This window comes from Sminthopsis crassicaudata, chromosome 3 (genome assembly GCF_048593235.1).
Source record: "Sminthopsis crassicaudata isolate SCR6 chromosome 3, ASM4859323v1, whole genome shotgun sequence".
Taxonomy (NCBI): Eukaryota; Metazoa; Chordata; class Mammalia; order Dasyuromorphia; family Dasyuridae; genus Sminthopsis; species Sminthopsis crassicaudata.
Window position 1 is genome coordinate 357,636,889 of NC_133619.1, and position 21,475 is coordinate 357,658,363.

The following is a 21,475-nucleotide window of genomic DNA, read 5'->3' on the forward strand; positions in this document are numbered from 1 at the left end:
AAAGTTACAAATAAAAGCTCTCAAGGACTTCACATTCTTATGTGGGAAGCAACATGCAAACTATGTCCATATAAGCATATATAGTAGAAATAGGAGTTAATCTCAGAGGGAAGGCACTACTAAAGTGTGGTGGGTAAAGCAGATTGTCAAGTTCTCTTGCAGGGCATTAGGATTTTTTGCCTAAGGTAATCAGACAAGACATGAGGGACAGGACTTGAATCCAAATACTCCTGAAAATGATGCTATTTACCCACCATGCCATATAAGCCCACATACATAATTCACATTTCTTTCCTATTTTACTTCTAATTGTATAATTAATTGTTTTGTCTTTGTTGTTGTTTGTTTTTAGATTGGAAGGGGAAAGCAATCAAGGTTAAGTGACTTGCTTAGGTTCACATAGAAAGAGAGGCCAGTCTTGAACTCAGGTACTCTTAACTCCAGGGTTGGTTCCCTATCACTGTGCCATTTTGTTGCTCAGTTGTTTTGTCTTAATGGAAAATTTATTAGATTATGATAACTGAGAATCTTAAAATATGGGTTTTAGCACTGTAACTCCACTAATTATATGAATTTGGGCTGCTAACATTCTCTTGGTCAATGTTGTTGTCTGTAACTCATTCCATTTATAAAATTTTCAGTTTCTAAGAATTCTAAATCTTTGATTTCCACTGTTTTAATTGAACACTGTCTTTTTTTAAGAAGAATAAGATGCCAAGTTCTTAAAGCTTTAACTATAGACTTTCCAACTGAGGATGTTGGATTTTTCCATTACTGTCTTAGGGATGAGCTAAAATAAACCATTAAATAGTATTCAGCAATGTAATCAAAAGGTGATACTCCTATTCTGTTGAATTTTTTTTAGCATAAAAAATAATAAAAATACTAAAAAAAATAAAAATAACAAATACCTCTATGCGGAAAGAAAAGGTAGTTATGGGCTTATAGAAAAAAAATTAGAAGTAGACATCATGAAAGCATAATGTGTAATGTGTATAAGCAATATAATCATTTCATTAAAATACATAAGGATTTCCCAATAATTTCAGGACCTTCTAATAGAGACAAATTTTATTTGCAGGTTTCTTTCCTTCCTTATTTTCTGTGAACCATATGACATATAAGTATGCAATATTTGAAGGGGCAGGGAGTAAACAAAGGCAAACAATATTCATCAGTGGTCAATTTTTGTATCAGCTGTTTGTAAATGCCATTTTCTTATATTCTTTGACCTCCTGGACCCCAAATCCTTCCTGAATATAATTAAATAAGTACTCAAAAAATCCTGGATCCTGGTGATAAAATTCCCTAAACTCATCCTCTTGTCTACCTGATTTATCTGCCTTAATCTTGATCCTATTTTGAAAGTCACCTATACCAATTTATACAGACTATTCATTCTATATATCATAGTAATGATCCAGAGCACAGTTAATTATTATTTGCTTCCTAGAAAAATGGACAACTTATAGGATCATAAGATCATAGATTTAAAGCAAGAAGTATTCTTAGAAGTAATCTAAATAAAATCAATCATTTTACAAAAGGAAAAAATATGCTAATGACAATTCATTAGTATACTAAAGTTTGCAAAGTACTATCATCTTCCTCAACTGATCTTCACAACAATTGTGTGAAGTGTCATTATTATCCCCATTTACAGAAGATAAAATCAAGGTTAAGAGTGAAGTGACTTGCCTCAGATAATATAGTCAATATTTAAATTTCTTTTTATAACATAGTTTTCCTAACTAAATGTACATGCATGCATATCAGTGGATAGTCTCTAACTCTAAAGAAATGAAATGCCTTGCTGATGATCTTGTACAATTACATGATAGTACAATTCTGATCTCTCATCTCTCTCTCTCTGTCTCTTTCTCTGTCTCTCCTTTTCTTCTCTTTCCTACCTTCCTTTCCATCTTCCCACATGTTTCTCCTCTCCTTGCTTTGCTTTCTTTCCCTCCTTTCCTCTAAATTGATTCTGGGAATTTTATTGCTAGGTCATTTTGTAAATATATTTGTAAATATATAACATTTATGATGATTTGCCCTAGAAAACAGATGAGACAGTGAGACTGATTTCTTGTCTAGATGCCTACAGACTAGTTTTATACAATGTGATTCATGAAGGTATTATCAACAGTTTCTCCTACTGAAATAGCAGGAGCAAAGAAGTGGTTTTTCTTCTATTTGAGAAGGACTAAAAATTGCTAGAAATGGTCTTTTCCCCATTGGGCCCTATAATTGCTGACCTGGCTGTCACTGCTTGTTTTTTGAGCAAGACAGAGTTATGCAGGCACAGCCAGGAAAGTCTGATGGATGTTAGTAGCTTGTCAACAAGCCAGCTAAAAAGGGGCCTTACTGAATAAAAGATGCAAAACTGAAATCCCCAAGTGAACTGAAAAAATCTCATGTTTGGGCACCAGATGACACCAAGTCTTTTTTCTCATATCTAAGTCATCCAGTACTTAGAACTGACAAGAGAAGGGATTGATTTGCCCTGAGACAATTAGTCCCAGTTGGACACACTGCCCATTCACAGGAAACATGATATTTCAATAAGATTGTTGAGGGGTGAGATACCCTAACAGCGATGGGGGTCCCCAAACCCTTGTTGCAGGTTTAGCGAGAGAATTTGCTGTTGCAGTCTCCAAGGAAGGTTTGGAAAAAATGGTTTTATTTTCACTGAGAAGCTCTTTCTCTCAGTGGGCCCCTTCCTAATTAGGAAGACAGCAAAGATTGGGATGCAGAGTTTTGATTTTATTTAGCCTTCTATGGTTTGGGGCTAGGGAGTGATTGAGGGGCTAATTTCCAAATCAATAAAAGTGATGATTATTTCCCAGGCCAAAGTGATTTTCAGATCAATTAGAGATGGGAGTTTCCCATAGGAGCCATGTAGAAAGGTGAGGATGCTCCCAGTGGCTGGGAGGGGTTGAGATTCAAGGTTTTTCCAAACCAGGACTACTTCCCCAAAGGTCAGGAGAACACAGAGCCCTATTACATCAAGATTACATGTTGAAATTATCTTATTGTAGAAGAAAAACAATTGCTATTCACACCATAAATTTTCAGAGAAGAATCTGAGTTTTTAATTAGCAATCTCCAAATCTCAAAGATTTCCAAGTGCAGCTTAGCTGTGGATAGTCTCCAACAAGTTCAACCACATACCCTTTATCTGATCATAAACTCACTATGACTATATATGAACTATCCAAACCACAAAAAATTTTAAATATATCCTAGAAATCTCCTAAGAACAGTAATTTTTCTAAAAAAAACTTCTATTTCTAACATTAGTAGAAAATCAGAAGAAAAGAGACTGGGGATGGGAATGAGAAGAGAGAGAGAATAACAGAAGGGGAAAAAGAGGAAAAATAAATTCTAATTCAAGACTTCCTTATAATGTAATGCCAGAGATACTGAAGCAAGATAGAAATTAAAGAGTTTTAAATATTTTATTTGAAAGGGAGGGATTTACTGGGACCAAATGGATCCTTGGTTTGGTCCCAGGGCTGAATGAGATTATTGTCTCCAAGAATCCAGTTATGAATGTGAGATACAAAGATTCTTTTATAGGATAACAAGAACTATGACATAATGGGGGAGGCACCTGAGATGGGGATGACATAATGGAGGGAGGAACCTGATATTCTAATTAATTGGGATGGGAAGAGGCACCTGATATTCTAATGATGTCTAAGATATAAGATCTTTATCTTATCAAATATTCTGATGATTAAGAAGGAAGGGTGGTGTTATAGGATTGAACAGAACAATTAGGAACTGAGGCAGATCAATTTAGTGAAACTGAGTCAGGACAATTAAAGAAACTGAATCAGGACAATAAAAGGGAACTGTGGCACAACAATAAGATACTTTTTTGTTGTTTTTTTATGGTTTTTAATGTTGATAAATCATAGCTTTCCTCTTCCTTGATTAATAGATTTTAAAAATTTGTACAAATAAATTTGAAATTTTATATTGCATAGCAGGGTAGTAGGTAGTCAACACTTTCAATCACACGTGTAATAATCATCAAAGTAAAAAAACTTTTCTTAAAAATAGATCTACAAACCCAAGCATAAATGAAGTTGTTAATTGTTCTTCCCCTCTTCACACATTAGCTTGCTGATTTAGCTCAGACATTCATTTTTACCTTAAAGGGGACATTGATAAAGAATTGTTTCTAACACATTCTCACTTGACATCACTGAGAGCTTCAATCACATCCCTTGAGATACTGGCTTTGGAGGGAAGTCTGAATATTCATTGCTCCTGAATGTCAAGTGCAGAATCTTCCTTTACTTCTATCATTCTACAACCTCTTTCTAAGTCTACTCAGTTCAAATCTTCCATCCAAAAAAAATTATGTATACTGGCATCTAGTTTATTCTCCTTCATTCCTCAAGAGAATTCCAAATCTGAATCAACATTTTGTTGTGCCACCTTTCTCTTTTAAAGTCCTGACCCAGTTTCCCTAATTGTCCTATTCAGTTACTCTGCTTCAGGTTATAACCATGCCCTCTTAATGTTAGGATAAAGATTTTATATCTTAGACCTTTCATTCCCTCTTAATGTTTGATGGGATAAAGGTCTTTATCCATTTTAGACATTCTTAGAATATCAGGAGCCTCTCCATTACCTCCCATTATGTCATCCTCATCCTAGGTGCCTCCCCCCATTAGGTCATCCCCATCCAGGTACTTCCTCCATTATGTCATTGTTCTTGTTACCCTATAAAGAATTTTGTGTATCTGACATTGGTGCTGGATTCTTTGAGAACATAGTTTTGTTCAGCCCTGGGACCAACTATGGATCCATTGGTCCCAGTAAATCTCTCCATTTAATAAATTCTATATTCTCTAATCTCTATCTTGCTCAGTTTCTCTGGCACTACAATTTTCAATTTCTCTCCAAATCCTAATATTAAACTAAGGAAATATTTTTATTGATGTTATCTCATTCTGTATCTTCCTATTTCCTTAGTTGGGTTATACTTTTTGACCCACTCCTTATCTCCACTTCAGATCCATCCTGTTTTCACTATTACTGTCTTGTGTTTCATTTCATTAAACAATAGTTATATTTCTGTCTCTAATCCCAAATTACTCAATTTTTATATTTTTACCTCATTGACTGGTTTGACATCATTACAAATGTTTTGATTAGTAAATTAGAACTGGTAGTTACTGAATTAGTATTCAATTTTCGTATAAGGACTACTAATTAATAATATACCTATGCATAAAAACATTAATTTGTAGCAAATCATACATCCTTTGTTGTGAATTTTACTTTGGAACTTTGTTCTAAGTGGTGCATGGGGAAAAATAATAAGTAACTTTAATAAAGGTTTTGAAAACTAATAAATTCAAAACAAAATGTAGGCATAAAGACAAAGGAAAGGTAGTGGAAAGAACACTGAACTTGAAAACACGCAACATACTTTGTATCCTTCTTCAGCCACTTATTCCTGGTGTCAACTGGGTAAAGTCACTGAACTCTCTATATTTGGCTGCAGAAAATGAAGGCTTTGAGCTAGATGTCTTTTGAGATCCTCTCCCTTCTAGCTCTATGATACTAAGACATTTCTTGTAGATTGTCACTGCTACACAAGATGTTTGGCTTCAATATTCATTTTGCCAGTTATAAAATTAGTATTTGTTATTTTTAAAATTACTCGTTTCTTTACATGATTATGGGGGAAAGTACTGATCTCACTATTCTCTTTTCATGTGTAGGGACATTGGGAATTGTAAGCTCAGGTAGTGATCAGGAAACAACTCATCATATGTATTAATGAATGGTAGAATTTTTTTTTTTTTCATTTTTACCTAGCACTGCAATTTAATCTGGTTTCCTATACTTAGGTTCTTCAGAGCATTAACTAATCAGATGAAAGGAAACTCTTATTCCACTAAACCGAAAGTGAGACTTGGGTTATTGAGAGTTGGCATGTTTGTATGCCTTTACTCCTATAGTGAAAAGAATTAGGAAATTACTTTACTACATTCATACCAGGGTGATATAGTTAAATTAACACTATGCTTATTTATTTAAACAGTATGAATACTTGCATTTTATCTCATATTCTGCCATTAAATCATACTATGAATCATATTATATATGTATGTCTATTATATATATATATATATATATATATATATATATATATATATATATGCTTCAGGCTTCTCATTTGTAAAATATGGAATAATATTAAACTATATCATTTCCCAATTTCTTTTAGCTCTACAGTATGATTTTCTAAGGTCAAAGCCTTTACAGAGATCTTCACATCTTTTTATAATGCCCAACATGGTTACTCAGGGATCCAAGTTTTTGCATATCTATAAACTACTTTCTTTGGTTTTCTGTGACAGGACCAGATGGCCCTCAGCACACTAGGGATGGAATTTATGATACTGTGGCCTCAACAATGTTTGACAAATGACCCTCGATGAGGAGAACAACAACAAAGAGAAACACTAGAAACATAGAATGACAGGAGATTTATGTGGAAGACCAGAACGAGATTTTAACAACACTGCTGATGAATTCCAAGTGACAGGACTTGTTAATAATTAACCATATAGGAGTACCAGGTCTGTGTAGGAAGAGGTAACCTGAAGTATAAAATGAAGCCTATAATTCTTAATGAGATTGGGAAGCATGACAGATCATTATAGCATATCAGAATTTATAATGCTTTTTAAAATTAATTAGCTCTTCAAGTATAAGGAAATTCAAATGAAGGAATTCTACATGGGATTCCTGGGATCAGAAGACTTAGAACTAAAAAAAAAGACCTTAGAGATCATCTTACAACCTCTTCATTTTACAGATCAAGAAACTGAGGTACAGAGAATTGCAGTGATTCTTCAAGGCCACATAGAGAGCAAAATGAGGGCTTGGATTTAAGGCCCTATTTAAACAAAAACAAATAAATAAAAAATATTTAAAAGGAACGGGGATCAGAATTGTACCTAACTTCAGATTTCAGAGCTGCCATTTGTTTCTTTGTATTTCCTTAGGCAAGTCACCTAAATTTTCTAGATTTCTGTGTCTCAAATATGAAGGTTGGGGCAGAGGGAGGAGAGATAAATGATGATGATAAGAAGTACATTTGAAAATATAAAGGCTGCCATCAAGATTAGGAGAACAGAAAGCTGGGAAACAATTTTTATTACCAGTGTTTCTGATAAAAGTTCATTTTAAAAATATAGAGAGAACTGAGTCAAATTTATGATAATACAAATCATTTCCCAACAGGTAAATAGCCAAAGGATATGAACAAGCCATCTACAGTCATATGAAAAATGTTCTTAAGTCACAATTCATTAGGGAAATGAAATATCACTTCAAAGTACCACCTAATACCTATATGATTAATTAAGATGGCAGAAAAAGAAAATGATAACTATTGAAGGAGATATGGGAAAAGTGGAACACTAATGCACTGTTGGTTGAGTTGTGAACTTATTATTCACTCATTCTAGAGATCAAGTTGGAACTGTGCCCAAAGGAGTATAAAACTGTGCATATCCTTTGATCTACTAATACCACTACTAACTCTGTATCCAAAAGAGATCATTAAAAAGGGGAAAAGACCCACACATATAAAAATATGGCATCTCTTTTTGTGGTGACAAAGAATTGGAAAATGAATGTAGTGGAATACTATTGTGTTATAGACATAATGAGCAGATGGATTTCAGAATGACTTAAATGAAATGATGATGAGTGAAATGAGCAGAACACTACACACAGTAACAGTAATACAGTGTGATCATTAACTTTGATAGACTTAAATCTTCTTTGCAATACAATGATCTAAAACAATTACAAAATACCTATGATAGAAAATGTTGGCCAAATCTAGAGAAATAATTATGGAGTCTCAATGCAGATTGAAGCATACTATTTTCACTTTTTTTCCATAGTTTTTCCTTTTACAACACTTCTAATGCAGAAATATATTTACTATGATTGTGTGTATATATATATGGCTTATATAAGATTGCTTGCCATCTTAGAGAAGGGAAAGGGAGAGAGGAAGAGAGAAAGAAAAAAATGAAAATCAAAATCTTATTAAAGTTGATATTAAAAACTATCTTCACATTTGTTGGGAAAAAATAAAATACTATTAAAAAAGAAAGTATGATTCCAATTTAGGAATCTAAAAACCAAAGACTTTCTGAATACTAACACTGTCATTACATGAAGAATTTCTTCAAGAAGAAAGACATAGAATGCTAGTTAAGGTGAGGATTGCACAATACCAAAATAAAGTTATGTTATATGTATGAAATAATTTAAAGGTCATGAAATAAATCATTTCTGACAAGAGAGTAATTTCCAAATAAACTCATTATGCAGGCCACTGGATAATTAAAGATCAAAATTAATAATAAAATTTAGGGGCAAAAGGATTGTAGATATAGTGCTGGTCCTAAAGTCATAAAGTCCTGATTTGAAATCCAGCTTCAAATGCTTAGCTATGTGATCCTGGACAAGTCACTTAACCTCTTTTGCATCAGTTTTCTCATCTGTCTTAATTACATCTCTTTCCCAGGTGATAAAATCAAATGAGATCATAAGTGTAAAGTGCTTAGTACAGTACCTGGTACAAATTGATATATAAATATGATATGGTCATTATAATTTATGAAAAATCAATATGAAAAGCACATAGGATACACATCATTTTCAACTGAATTTTAACAATGAAAAACAAAGGTCATAGCCCAAAAGGATCCAGACACCCTGTTTTCCAATAAATAGTTGAGATCCTTATCAATGGAATAAAGTGATGCCATAAAACTTGTTTGAATTAGAAAACATTAGGAAATGATAGTGAAAGAAGTGAGAAACAATATATGCAATATTAACTCACAAAATTAGGAAAAAAATTAGTAAAAGGGAAAATGATACTGCAGAAAGTTTGCCATAAGACTAAACTAATTAAGTCAGTGTAAGAAAATTTATGATGAAAATAGAAAGAAGATAAATAGACTAATAAAATGAAGCAGATATTCAAGCATTCCAACAATCTGTTCTTACCATCAATGTCAGTAGAAACAAACAAAAAAATAATGACTTTAGTAGCTTAGTACATGATGTGCTATATTAAAAAAAAGTAGAAATTGAATTAATAATATGAACTTAGGAATCATGTAAAGACCAGAACAACTCAACATGAAGTTGTACTAGAGGCAAAGCAATTCAGAAACATTATAGTTGGATGAGGTCACTAATAAAGATGTTAAACAGCAAAAGACTCTGAGATATTCCAGAGGGATTCTACTCTTAAGACTTTTTTTTTTCTTTTCTAAATTAATTCTAATTCATTATCATATTATTTAACTAGTTTTGAATCTATTTACCTAAATTGTTGTCTAACTACTTCACTGTCTCTTATCTTTATGGATAGAGGGACTTTTTCAGATGATGTCTTGAAATTTAGACAAACTATAGTTATACATCCTCATGATACATCAGGCTAGTAATCATGTCACAAAAATAAATGAGGTTAACCTTTTATGACATGATTCTGGATGAGAGTCTAGTCTCTGTGATCACTGACTTAGTTTTCAGATATTCACAAATGTCGTACCTTTTTGTTAGGAAGCAAACTCAAACTCTTTAACACATAATTTTGTGTTATTTTGTTATTAAAACAAAAATCAAGGGGAGGCAGTATTTTCTTTCATGTAGCATGTTTTCCAAAATCTCATTTATATTCAGCAATTTGTACTACAGTGCCACATCTTTCAGTACCAGTGTAAAGCATGTCATTGTCATGTGATTTGGAATTATTAAGGTATTGTCCAATTGTTTCTTTAATCGTCATAGATTATAGCTCCAAGGCTTTTTTAGTGTCCTTTCCAGCTTCAAAGATCATTGTCTTTAGTAAAGAAAATATACAAAATAATATTTGAATAGTTTTTTCTTTGTATCTATTATCTATCTTTCTCTCATCCACTCTTGATAACTGACTATATTATTTTAAATTATTTCTTTCCTTGATTACAGCTTAAAAGTCACATACATATAATTTTTTTTTGTCCTTAACAACCATTATCAACCTCAGATCTTTTTGAGCATTATCACTCCTGACATAATCCCCACAGGGTGCTGTCATGTTCTTTTATTCCTTTTCTGCTATCTGACATTGTTTCTATATTCTATATGTTCTTTAAACAACTAACTTTGTCAATTAATTTGTTATATTTCTACAGATTTCTTTAGTCCCTCACTTTCAATATCATTGAAATTATTTTTTTCTTCATAATTTAATTTGAGAATTTCCTATTACCTTAGGCTGATTTCCTCTGTAAAATTTTAAACCATTGGATTCTTCATATCTTTTATCAACCTTTTGAAATTTCCTTTTTTAAACTCTGCATTGTACATTAAATTGTACTAGGCTTTTCTTTCTTTTTTTTTTCTTTTCTTTTTTTTTTTTGCTGAGGCAATTGGGGTTAAGTGACTTGCCCAGGGTCACACAGCCAGGCAGTGTTAAATGTCTAAGGTTAGATTTGAACTCAGATCCTCCTGACTTCAGGGCTGGTGCTATATCCACTAGTAATTCATCCACTGCACCACCTACTGCCATCCTAGGCTTTTTTTTTTTTTTTTTTTTTGTAAGAAACTTGAAGATTCCTATAGTTTCTATTCCCTTCTTATTGGTCAAAATTGCATTTCAACAGGTTGTTTAGCCGCTAACATTTCAAGCATAAAAATAAGACAAGAGAAAGGGATGAGAAGCAGAGGAAGATATATAGAGACAAACAGAAAGATAGAGAGATAGACTGCAGAATCAATTAATTTCAATAAGCAGTATCTGTAACTATATAGTGTGATATTAAGCATATATTAGATATAGGAAGAAGATTTAAAAAGTTACTGTAATACTAGAATTAGAGTTGACAAAAACCTTAATTAGGTAGCTATTTGATAGAGTAGAAAGAAGAATTGGGATAAAATCAAAAGAACCTGACAGCTGATTATATGTAAGAAGGAAAGAATAAGAATCCAATATTAAGTGACTAAAATGATAGTTATGATAGGGAATTTCAAGGATTATCAAGACTAACTTGGAGACAGATTGCTTAGTTAGCTTTCATTTGTATATATGTCACAGAATGTTATCAATACTTACTATAAGAGCATCCATAGGCCTCCACCCTCATGCCTATCTTTCCGTTTGGATTCCATTCCATAGGGACAAATCGGATGAATCGGGCTTTCACTGAGTGTAGGAATTTGTGATGGACAATACTGTCAGCATTAGTGTTTCCTGAAAAGGTCTACAAGGAAAAAAAAATCCCAGTTAACTTAGTATTACCTTGCCCCTAGTTTCATGTTGAAAAGTGCCCAAAAGAGAAACAATTCTCCTTAATCATTCCACATAAATTTGATTTTCCTTTTGTTTCTTATTTTAAACAGTTAAATAGTTAATACCTCATATATAGATTAAGCAAACATATTTATTGAACACAAAATATTTAATTAAATTTAACATATTTATTGAACATCTGGATATACAAAGATAGAAAGGAAACCACTCTAACAGAGTTTTCACTGTTCTAGAATAAAGACTGAGTAATTTGGATTTTTACCAGTTTATTTAGAAAAAAGAGTGGTATAGAAACAAAATTCAGTTTAATTTAATTCATTAAGCACTTAATATCTCTATTAAAAACTAAGCCCCTGGCTAGGCCCCTAGGGCCAATGAAGAATGATGTAATCACCTGAGAAATGATCCAGGTTCTTGAACAGCTAACAGACTATTTGGAGGAGAATATGTTTCCACTTCTCTCTATTGTCCAAGTAGGCAAGAAGTATGTCTGTATCACCTTTTCATATATATAATTAAACTATAATTTGGCTTTAATATTATTTACACAAGACTTCTCTTTGTGTACATAAACTCTAGAAAGATTCTAGTATAGTGCCTTGAATGTATACAGTAAGCATTAAATGTGTACTTGTTCAATTTATTTAACTGAATTAATTTAGAATTTATAACTATTTAATAGTAGCCAAAATTTGTTTTAACTCATTATATATAAAGTTTTTTTAAAAAGTAAGCAACTTTGTAATGGGGTTTTGTGACTTAGTAAGAAAAGAATAGGTGACATTTATATCATGTTTTATAGTTTACAAAGTGCTTTTCTCACTGAAAACAATCTTTGGAGGTGTTTGTTTTATTTATTAACATTTACAAAGAAGGGATTAAAGCACTTGCCCAATATCAGAAATTTGTTTAGTGGAATAGTTGAAGAATTAAGACTTGAGTTCATATTTTGCAAATCCAATGATTAAAAATTTTGTTTTTCTATGCTTTCTAAGTAAGCAGAAGAGACTAAGAAGTAGAAGAGACCTTAAAAAGTTAAGCAATATGCTCAAATTCACTTACATTCTATACAGTAGAATCAAGATTTGAATCTGTCTTATTCCAAATTGTTTAGTTTCCCTTCTAACAAACTTTTTTTTGACATTTACAACATATACATTATATCATAAAGACAAATTTATTTCTTTATTCTTATGCTGTGATTTCATTGGTATAATATAATCCCAGTATGAAAACATGGTACATCATTGCATAGAAGCTTAACTTTTTAAGAAAAAAGTTTTATGGATTGTTTTTTTTTTTTTTTTTTTTTTTTTTTTTGTTTATTTTTTCCCTCTGGAGGCACTCAGAGTTAAGGGCAGCTTGGTGATACAGTGGTTAAATTACCACCGGCAGCCTGGAATGGAAGACTGCTGTTTGTTTTTGTTGTTGTTATTGTGTCTTACTCTTCCTGACACCAATTAGTATTTTCTTGACAAAGATATTAGACTATATTTGTTTCTCTAGCTCATTTTACATATGAGGAACTGAGACAAATAGGTTAAGAGATTTGCTCAGGATTACATAGCTAATAAGTGTCCAAGGTCAAATTTGAATTCATGAACATGAGTCTTCTTAATTCCAAGCTCAATATTCTATCCACTGAATCATGTAAATGCATTTTCCTGAGTTCAAATATAACCTGAGACACTCACTAGCTGTATGAACCTGGCCAAGTCACTTAATCCTAATTGCCTCAGTTTCCTCATGTATAAAATGACTTGGAGCAGGAAATGGCAAATCACTCCAGCATTCATAAGGGGAAAAAATGGAGACAAAAGAATTGGGCAGAACTGAAAAATGCCTGAACAAATAATAACATTCAGACTTAAGTGATTTACACAAAGTTACATAGCCAGTGTGTATCAAAAATGGGATTTGAACTCAGGTCTTTTTAAATTCAAGATCAGCATGCTACCCAGTACACAACACTTCATCTAGGCTTATTACATAAGCGTTTATGTAAAACAAAATACTTTTAAAAAGTATGACTGAGCAGCAGTTAGATGGCACAGTTGAGAGTACAGAGTCTGATGTCAGGAAGATATGAGTTCAAAGCTGACCTCAGACATTAAAGCTTCTTAGCTGTGTGACCCTAGGCAAGTCACTTAACTCCATTGCCTCAGCAAAGGAAAAAAATATATATATTTATATGTATATATATATATATATATATATATATGTGTGTGTGTGTGTGTGTGTGTGTGTGTGTGTATAAATTATAATTCACAGTATTATATTTGCAAAAGTAGAAACATTGGATTTTATAATATATGTATTTTTTAAATCACTCACTCAAATATTTATATGAACAGGATATTAGGCATTGTCTGCTACAGGGGTGGCAAAGAAAAGGTATAATCTCTATTACAATACTGAAAAAAGTTAGTCTCACAATAGAGAAAGGACTAATGTTATATGATGTGATTATAAAATCCATACTGTGTTCAGAGGACAGGGCATGAAAGACAAAATCATATGGAAAATTTGGGGGAAGGAAGTGGTTCTATATTTGAATCTTAAAGGCTGGATGAGATTTAGACAAACATAAGGGGAATAAGGAGATACTTCAAATTGAAAAACAGATAAAATGTATCTATAATTTGCCCCTCTTATTCTTAACTATGTTCTATCTAATCAATCCTAGTAAGATTTTAATGGAACTTTGAGTCTGATTTTGATGTCATAAAATCTAGGTCTTACCAATTTTATAATAAAAATATAGAAAAATTGCACTCAAAATGCACTCATGAAGAAATTTTGTACAAATTGACAGAAAAAGAGCATATTCTACACATAAAAATACACAGAGAACTTCACTCTAGTCATACAACTCAATTAAGACCCACACAGAATAGACAGAATTCCTCAGACATTTCAGATTCAGTTATGGCACTCTGATTACTGTTTACAGAGTCAAGGGAAATAAGAGTAGACTATGCTGTGGGTTGAGCTTTCTAGATTAATGCTTTTTGTATTATCTGATGAATAATAGTAGGAAAAGCATTCAGTAAATAAAGCAATCTTAACTGTGAGCAGGGAAACATATGTCACACAAAGAATTAGGTTTACAAATGAAAGTCAACTAAGTTACAAAATCTATCATATTCTCATAATGCTGCCATAATGCTTATAAAAATATGTCACAGAAACCATTAGGCTATGAAACATGGGTTGGCCTCTCTTATGAAGGGAGGGGAAGAAGCATTTATTAATTGCCTACAATATGCCTAAGGTATTGTGCTAAACATTTGACAAACAAGATAGGTACTATTTTGATCCACTTTTTGCTGTTAAGAAAACTGAGGCAAATGGAGAGTAAGTATTAACCATGTATGGTTAATACTATGTGTCCATTGTTATATAACTAGTAAATGTTTGAGGTTGCATTTCAACTCAGGTCTTCCTGATTCGATGCCTAGTTCTTTAACCACTTTGCCACAAAGCTTCCTGGAAGTAAGATCTAGCAAGTGAAAACCACTATCCAGATATACAAAGGAAAAAGTTTAGGGATGGTTGAAAAGTTCTTCCCAATTCACCAGATGATAAATTTATACCACTTTTATTTTCAATATCATTCAAGAAGAGCAAGCAAAAAAAAAATCAGGTTATGTTTCTGAAGGCGAAATGAATTGTGTACATTTGTGTAAAGGAAAACATCAAGTAGCAGATATAGTCTGTTATTTGGCCCATTGAGAATATTAGGCCTAGACATAATCTAACTTAAATGATTTCTGGGGAAGAAATCATCATTTATAAATGAACTCAAAAGGCACAAATCTCATCTTCAAGGACAGTCATCAACTGGTAGACAAATTCTTTTACTTCATATTTTATTCACAACTTTCCTTCCTTTCGGACTATATTTTTCCTTCATATGCAACATTTGTTCACTAATTAGCAATAAAGACCTTCCCACTAAAGGCATAATAGTTTATTCCCAGAATGGACAAAAGAATGCCATCTTAGAGAGCCTCATGCAGTTTATGAAAACTTCATGAAGCCATTCAAACTCTAAAAGATTTTGAGTTTACAAAGAGCTTTCTGCTTATGAAGTACTTTTACATATATTTTGTTTTGATTCACTGATGAGCAACCAAGAATTTGGCTGTATGAATTTTAATATTCTCAATTTACAAATAAGGAGACTAAGTCTCCTGACTTGGTCAAGAAAACAAAGTAATTATTTTTAGGCCAGGATTCAGATTAAAGCCCTCTGACACCAAGGCAGATACACTTCCTCTTATAAAATGCTGCTTCTCTCTGAAGTCAGTAATATCCACTTGATATCTTTATATTATAGATAACAAAATTTCCAAAATCTGTGCTACTGAAAATCTGCTAGGTAATAACCCTGAAATTAGACAAGCATTGCTACTGGCAAAAAAAAAAGACAATTAGATTCAGGAAGAAAGGAAGAAGAGATACAAGGGATTACCTATGAGGCCAGACTGAGATAAAATGTAGGAAGCAGGCTCTAGGGGGGGATAAAGGATCACTAGATAAGGAAACAGGCTAGAACCCAACTCAAATTCAGAGGGACATGTAGAAAACCATTGTTTTGTATATAACATATATTGTTTTGGTTTAGGGACAGGACCAGGACTAGGCATACTGAACAATAAACATATTTTCCAAGAAAATCCAATTATTTTAGCTTCAATCTGTATATTTCTGTGTCTATGATAGTTTGTTTTTGTTTTTGTATTTTGTTTCCTTATGAAAGGTTGTTTTGTTTGTTTGTTTGTTTGTTTGTTTATTCTTTAAAACCCAGTTCCTGAATCCAGAGTATTATGCTAGGAAAAGGAGGAAATTCGAATTTTAAATAAGATGTGGTTGGTTGTGAGAAAATTGAACTTACATTTGAACAAAATGATTGATATATCACATAAATTAGAGAAAAGTACCAACTGTATCTTTATCTCTTGCATAGCCTATTGGAGAAGGTATAAGACCTGAAGGCAAGAACAAAATTTTGCTTCTAATATTTAATAACTATATGACCCTAGTAAAATTACTTATCACTATGTGCCTCAGTTTTATTATTGTAAAATGAGGAAGTTGTTATCAATGGTCCATATACAAAAACATGTATTCATATACATATTCACACAGTGTGTTTTTATAAGAATAAATATAAAATAAATGAATTCCAGGATAGTTTATGGAAGGAGGATGCTAATAGTTCTTTTCATACCTTAAGAGACTTTAGAAACATTATCTATCACTAACAGAGCTAAAAAGGATCTCAGAGATTATCTAATCATCTCATTTTACAGATAAGAGTACAAACTAATAAAATAAAGTATCATGTTCAAAATTGGGTAGACTAACACTTAAGTCTTTTGTCTCTTCCTCCAATGAATTACTTACTTTGGTACAAAAATAACTTTAAGCCAGATGTAAATCTAATACAGAAAATGCATTTTGAAAAAAAAAATGTATATTTTTAAAGTGTTGCCACATATAAAAACAAGTTTTATCCTCATGTTGTCATTTGAGAGGGAGGGAGGGTAGGCTGTTGTTTCTCTTCTTTTCTATAAAGAAGGGACCAGAAGGCATAGAAAGATTCAATGCTTTCCCCAGGTCTCACAGTAACTCACACTAGTTTTGAGATTTGAATTTAGATGTGTTTTAACTTTCAACAGAATGCTTTTCCCCATTCTAGGCTGACTGAATAATATAGAAATAACACAATTGAACTTGGATGAAGAAAAACAAGTAGAGCTTATATAGGAAATTTTTGTGTAGAAAGGAGTTTGGATAATAAATAGAAAGGGGTCATCAGTCAGCACTAAGCTTCTTTGCCCCTTGATATTTTTCTATGACAATAAACAGCATTTTGTTTTCTGAGTAAAACACAATGGAGAAGTAATGCTTATCTTCCTTACTACTTTAATAGGCAGGTAATAGAATAGGTATGAACCTTGACCATAAAGGGTGCTGGCACCACTACTTAAAAATGAAGAGAAAAATAAACCAGTATTCACCACACTAAACAAGGCAGTGAAATTATCTGGACTACAAATAACAATGCTGATAAAGTAATACATAAAATGGCTAGCTTGGAGTCAAGTAAGAAGAAGTTCAAATTTTACCTCTTATAGTAAATATGAGAACATAGGAAGGTCCCTTAAATTCTCTGACTTGTTTCCTCATCTATAAAACTGGGTACACTCTTTCAGAAAGGAGAAAGTCTCCTGGAGAGACTTACATGAACTGATGCTGAGTGAAATGAGCAGGACCAGGAGATCATTATATACTTCAACAACAATACTGTATGATGATCAATTCTGATGGAAGTGGCCCTCTTCAACAATGAAAAGAACCAAATCAGTTCCAATAGAGCAGTAATGAACTGAACCAGCTACACCCAGAGAAAGAACTCTGGGAAATGACTATGAACCACTACATAGAATTCCCAATCCCTCTATTTTTGTCCGCCTGCATTTTGTATTTCCTTCACAGGCTAATTGTACACTATTTCAAAGTCCAATTCTTTTTGTACTGCAAAATAACTGTTGGACATGTATACATATATTGTATTTAACTTATACTTTAACATATTTAACATGTATTGGTCAACCTGCCATCTAGGGGAAGGGGTAGGGGGAAGGAGGGGAAAAGTTGAAATAAAAGGTTTTGCAATTGTCAATGCTGGAAAATTACCTATGCATAAAATTTTTGTAAAAAATAATTAAATAAATAAATTAACTAATTAAAAAAAAAAAAAAACTGGGCACACTCTAGTAGTTGGATCATTGTGAGGTGGGTATGAGCAAATCTGCACAAAGAAAATCTTTTAATCATTGGCCTCCATTCCCTGAGTCCAATGCAGGAAGCCTCATACAGAAATTCAATATGTCTATACTCAAAATCATGCTAACAAGGTATTCTACTCTTGTGAAAACCACACTGTAGAAATTGCTCTCTACATTGGAATTTTTTTTTTTTTTTAAGCAGTTTTGCTCAGTGGTGCTTCTACCAGCATCCATGAAGCCCTGGAGCTGATAAGACGTGCTATTTAGAGAAAGGTGTTTCAAAAGTGATTGAACACATAAATAAATGTATTGTCCTGACCCTGATTAATAAGAAACTAAGTGTTGTGAAGCAGATTGTCATATTGATGATGGAGATGGAAGTATCTGACAATAAATCTAAATTTGGTGCAAATGCCATTTTAGGAGCAGCTCTATCTGTTTGTAAGGCCAGAGATGATGAGAAAGGCGTCTCCCTATATTGCCATGTTGCTGACCTTGTGGGCAATGATGAAGTCATCCTGTAAGTTCCAGCCTTTGACATAATCAGTGATGGCTGCTATACTTTCATAACCAGCCGGCAATGAAGGAATTCATGATCCTCCCAGTTAGAGCAGCAAATTTGAAGGAATCCATGAACATCAGAGTTGAGATCTAACACATACTGAAGAATGTGATTAAACAGAAATATGGATAGTATGCCATTAACATAGGGATGAGGATGTCTTTGCTCTTAACACTCTGGAGAATAAAGGAGTTCTGGAGCAGATAAAAAATGCTATTAGTAAAGCCAACTAAATTGATAAGGTCATAATTGACAAGAATATTGCTGCTTCAGGATTCTTCCGATCTGGGAAATATGATTTGGACTTTACATCTCCTGGTGATCCCAATAGGCATACCTCCCCTACTGAGCTTAGAAATCTCTAAAAATCATTCATCAAGGACTCTCAAGTGATATTTCTTGAAGATCCCCATGACTAGGATGATTAGGAAGCTTGGAAGAATTTCACTGTCACTACAAGCATCCAAATAATAAGAGATGATCTATGGTAACCAATTCCAAGCACATTGAAAAGATTGTGGATGAGAAAGCTTGCAACTGCCTTCTACTAAAATGAACCAGATTGTCTCTGTGACTAGACCTCTCAAGGCATGCAAGCTGGCTTAGTTCAGTTTCCCATCATTTCAGAGGGACTGAAGATACCTTCATTTCAGAGCTGGTGGTGAATCTATGGCCTGCGCAAATAGAGACTGGTGCCCCCTGACAATCTGAGTATCTAGTCAAGTTTAAATAACTTCTCAGAATTGAGGAATACCTGAATAGCTAGGCTAAATCTGATCACAAGAACTTAAGAAACCTTTAGATCAACTAAACTCCTTGGCTAGGAGGTCTCAACTGGCAGTTACTTATCACTTCTATAAAAACTCTACTTCTAGCCTAAGAATGGATATAGTACCAAGTACTACAGAAGTTTTCTTTTGGGGACAGGGGCTTCTGCTGTTTAACTTCCCTCTATCCCCTCGTTTCTGTGATGTTTTCACTACTTCATTAGAACTGTCTTATCAAGACTTTGATTTTAATTAGAGGAGTACCTGTCAATGTGGGGTACGCTTCAATCAACTTTATAAGCGTTTAGACTTCTGGGACCTCTCAAGCCTTGCCATCTGCACTGTCCATTCCAGACTTCATCTCAGATCTCTTCCTACTTGAAGATGCACTCTGCCTCTGGAGCTACCCTAAGCAAAGATAGCCCACTGTTTGCAAGGCCAGAGATGCTGAGAAAGCTGTTTCCCTATACCTCCATTTTGTTGACCTTGTAGGCAATAATGAAGTCATACTGCCAGTTCCAGCCTTTGACATAGTGATTGGTAGCTTCCATACATCCATAACAAGTTGGCAATGAAGGAGTTTATGATCCTCCCAGTTAGAGTAGCAAACTTAACTATGCTTGATGTTAAGCCTACATGGTACTTCCTAGATATATCTAGCCTTTTTACTTAACATGAAACCCTCCAAATACTGTTGTCCATGTTATACACTAAATCTGTTTGTGATATACTACCACACATTTAAAGAGATCTATTTAGTAAATATACCTAAACTCTGGTTCCATGATGTACCTAGAGTTTTCCTGAAGTTAGGCGGAAGTCAAAAATAAAATTTCACTATGTTGGTGATCACAACTCTAGAATAAAAGTCACCCTTTGTGTGTCTTTGATTTGGGAATACTTTTGAATGGGTAACTCTAGGAAGCTTGCACCAAAGATTTATTCCCTGTAATCAAAAAGTTGGTCAGTAAGTACTTCTTAAGCACTTAATACATTAGAATTTTAACAAATTGATTGAGGAAACTCATAAAATTGTTCCAGGGCTTTTTGATCAACTTCTGTAAAATAGTTTTAGGGTCTGCCTCAAAATGACACAGTAGATAAAAGGTAGGACTTGTGATAAAGAAATTTAGTTTCACATTTTGCCTATCTAACTGTGACTATGGACAAATTACTTAGTTTTTATTTACCTTCACAAGATAAGGTTGTTTTTGAAATATTCTAAATTATCTCCAGTTTCAAAACCCTATGATCATGTACAGAAACTCCCAAACCACCAACAGAATGAAAGGAACAACAAACACATACAGAGTTTTTAGATCTATTCTCCTAGAGCTTAAAGAGCATAGGATGAAAAAGCTACAAGAGACAAAGTAAGAAGCAGGTACTTGCCTCATATCTCCTCTAAAAACATATAAATAATATTCTAAAATAAGTCCTGGAGTTGCAGAATCCCCCAAAAAGAATAGGGAGGAACAAATTTCCAACTTACGACAACTTAAAAGCTTGATAGGAAAGACCTGTTGCATTAGTGTGAAAGTGGAGTACAGTCTAGTGTGGGCTGCATCAGCAGAGATCAGGCCCTAGCAGACTAGGAACAGGCCCTCTGCTCACAGATAGTAAGATGGTCAGACAAATGGTCATAGAAAGAATACAGGAGCCTCTTTGCTAACACTGGGGTCAGTTGTCTGTTGCTTTGATTATACTCAGTTTTTCATTGCAGTCCTGGGTGATAGTACTTGGTTGAGGAGGAGCACGATGCAAGTGCAATAAGAACATTGTATACAGTAACAGTAATATTATATGATGATCAACTTCGAATGACTTAGCTGTTCCAAAGCAATATAGTGATCCATGATAATTCTGAAGGAATTATCATGAAAAATGCTATCCAACCCCAGATAAAGAACTGATGGATTCTGAATACAAATACATTTTTTTTAAACTTGCTTTGTTTTTCTTGGATTTTTATTTTGGTATG

The 21,475-nt window shown here is 33.3% G+C and overlaps 1 protein-coding gene and 1 pseudogene across 3 annotated transcripts in view; one reads left to right on the plus strand and one right to left on the minus strand.

The window, feature by feature from the left end:
• The window catches only part of CNTNAP5 (contactin associated protein family member 5), a 949,942-nt gene that overhangs the window by 566,877 nt on the left and 361,590 nt on the right, over window positions 1-21,475 (minus strand). For all 3 annotated transcript variants that reach the window (XM_074301761.1, XM_074301760.1, XM_074301762.1), the window contains exon 4: window positions 11,168-11,315. In XM_074301761.1, coding sequence (XP_074157862.1) covers window positions 11,168-11,315 — 148 coding nt within the window. The remainder of the gene's footprint in view (window positions 1-11,167; window positions 11,316-21,475) is intronic.
• On the plus strand, window positions 13,392-19,493 carry LOC141559662 (alpha-enolase pseudogene; annotated as a pseudogene).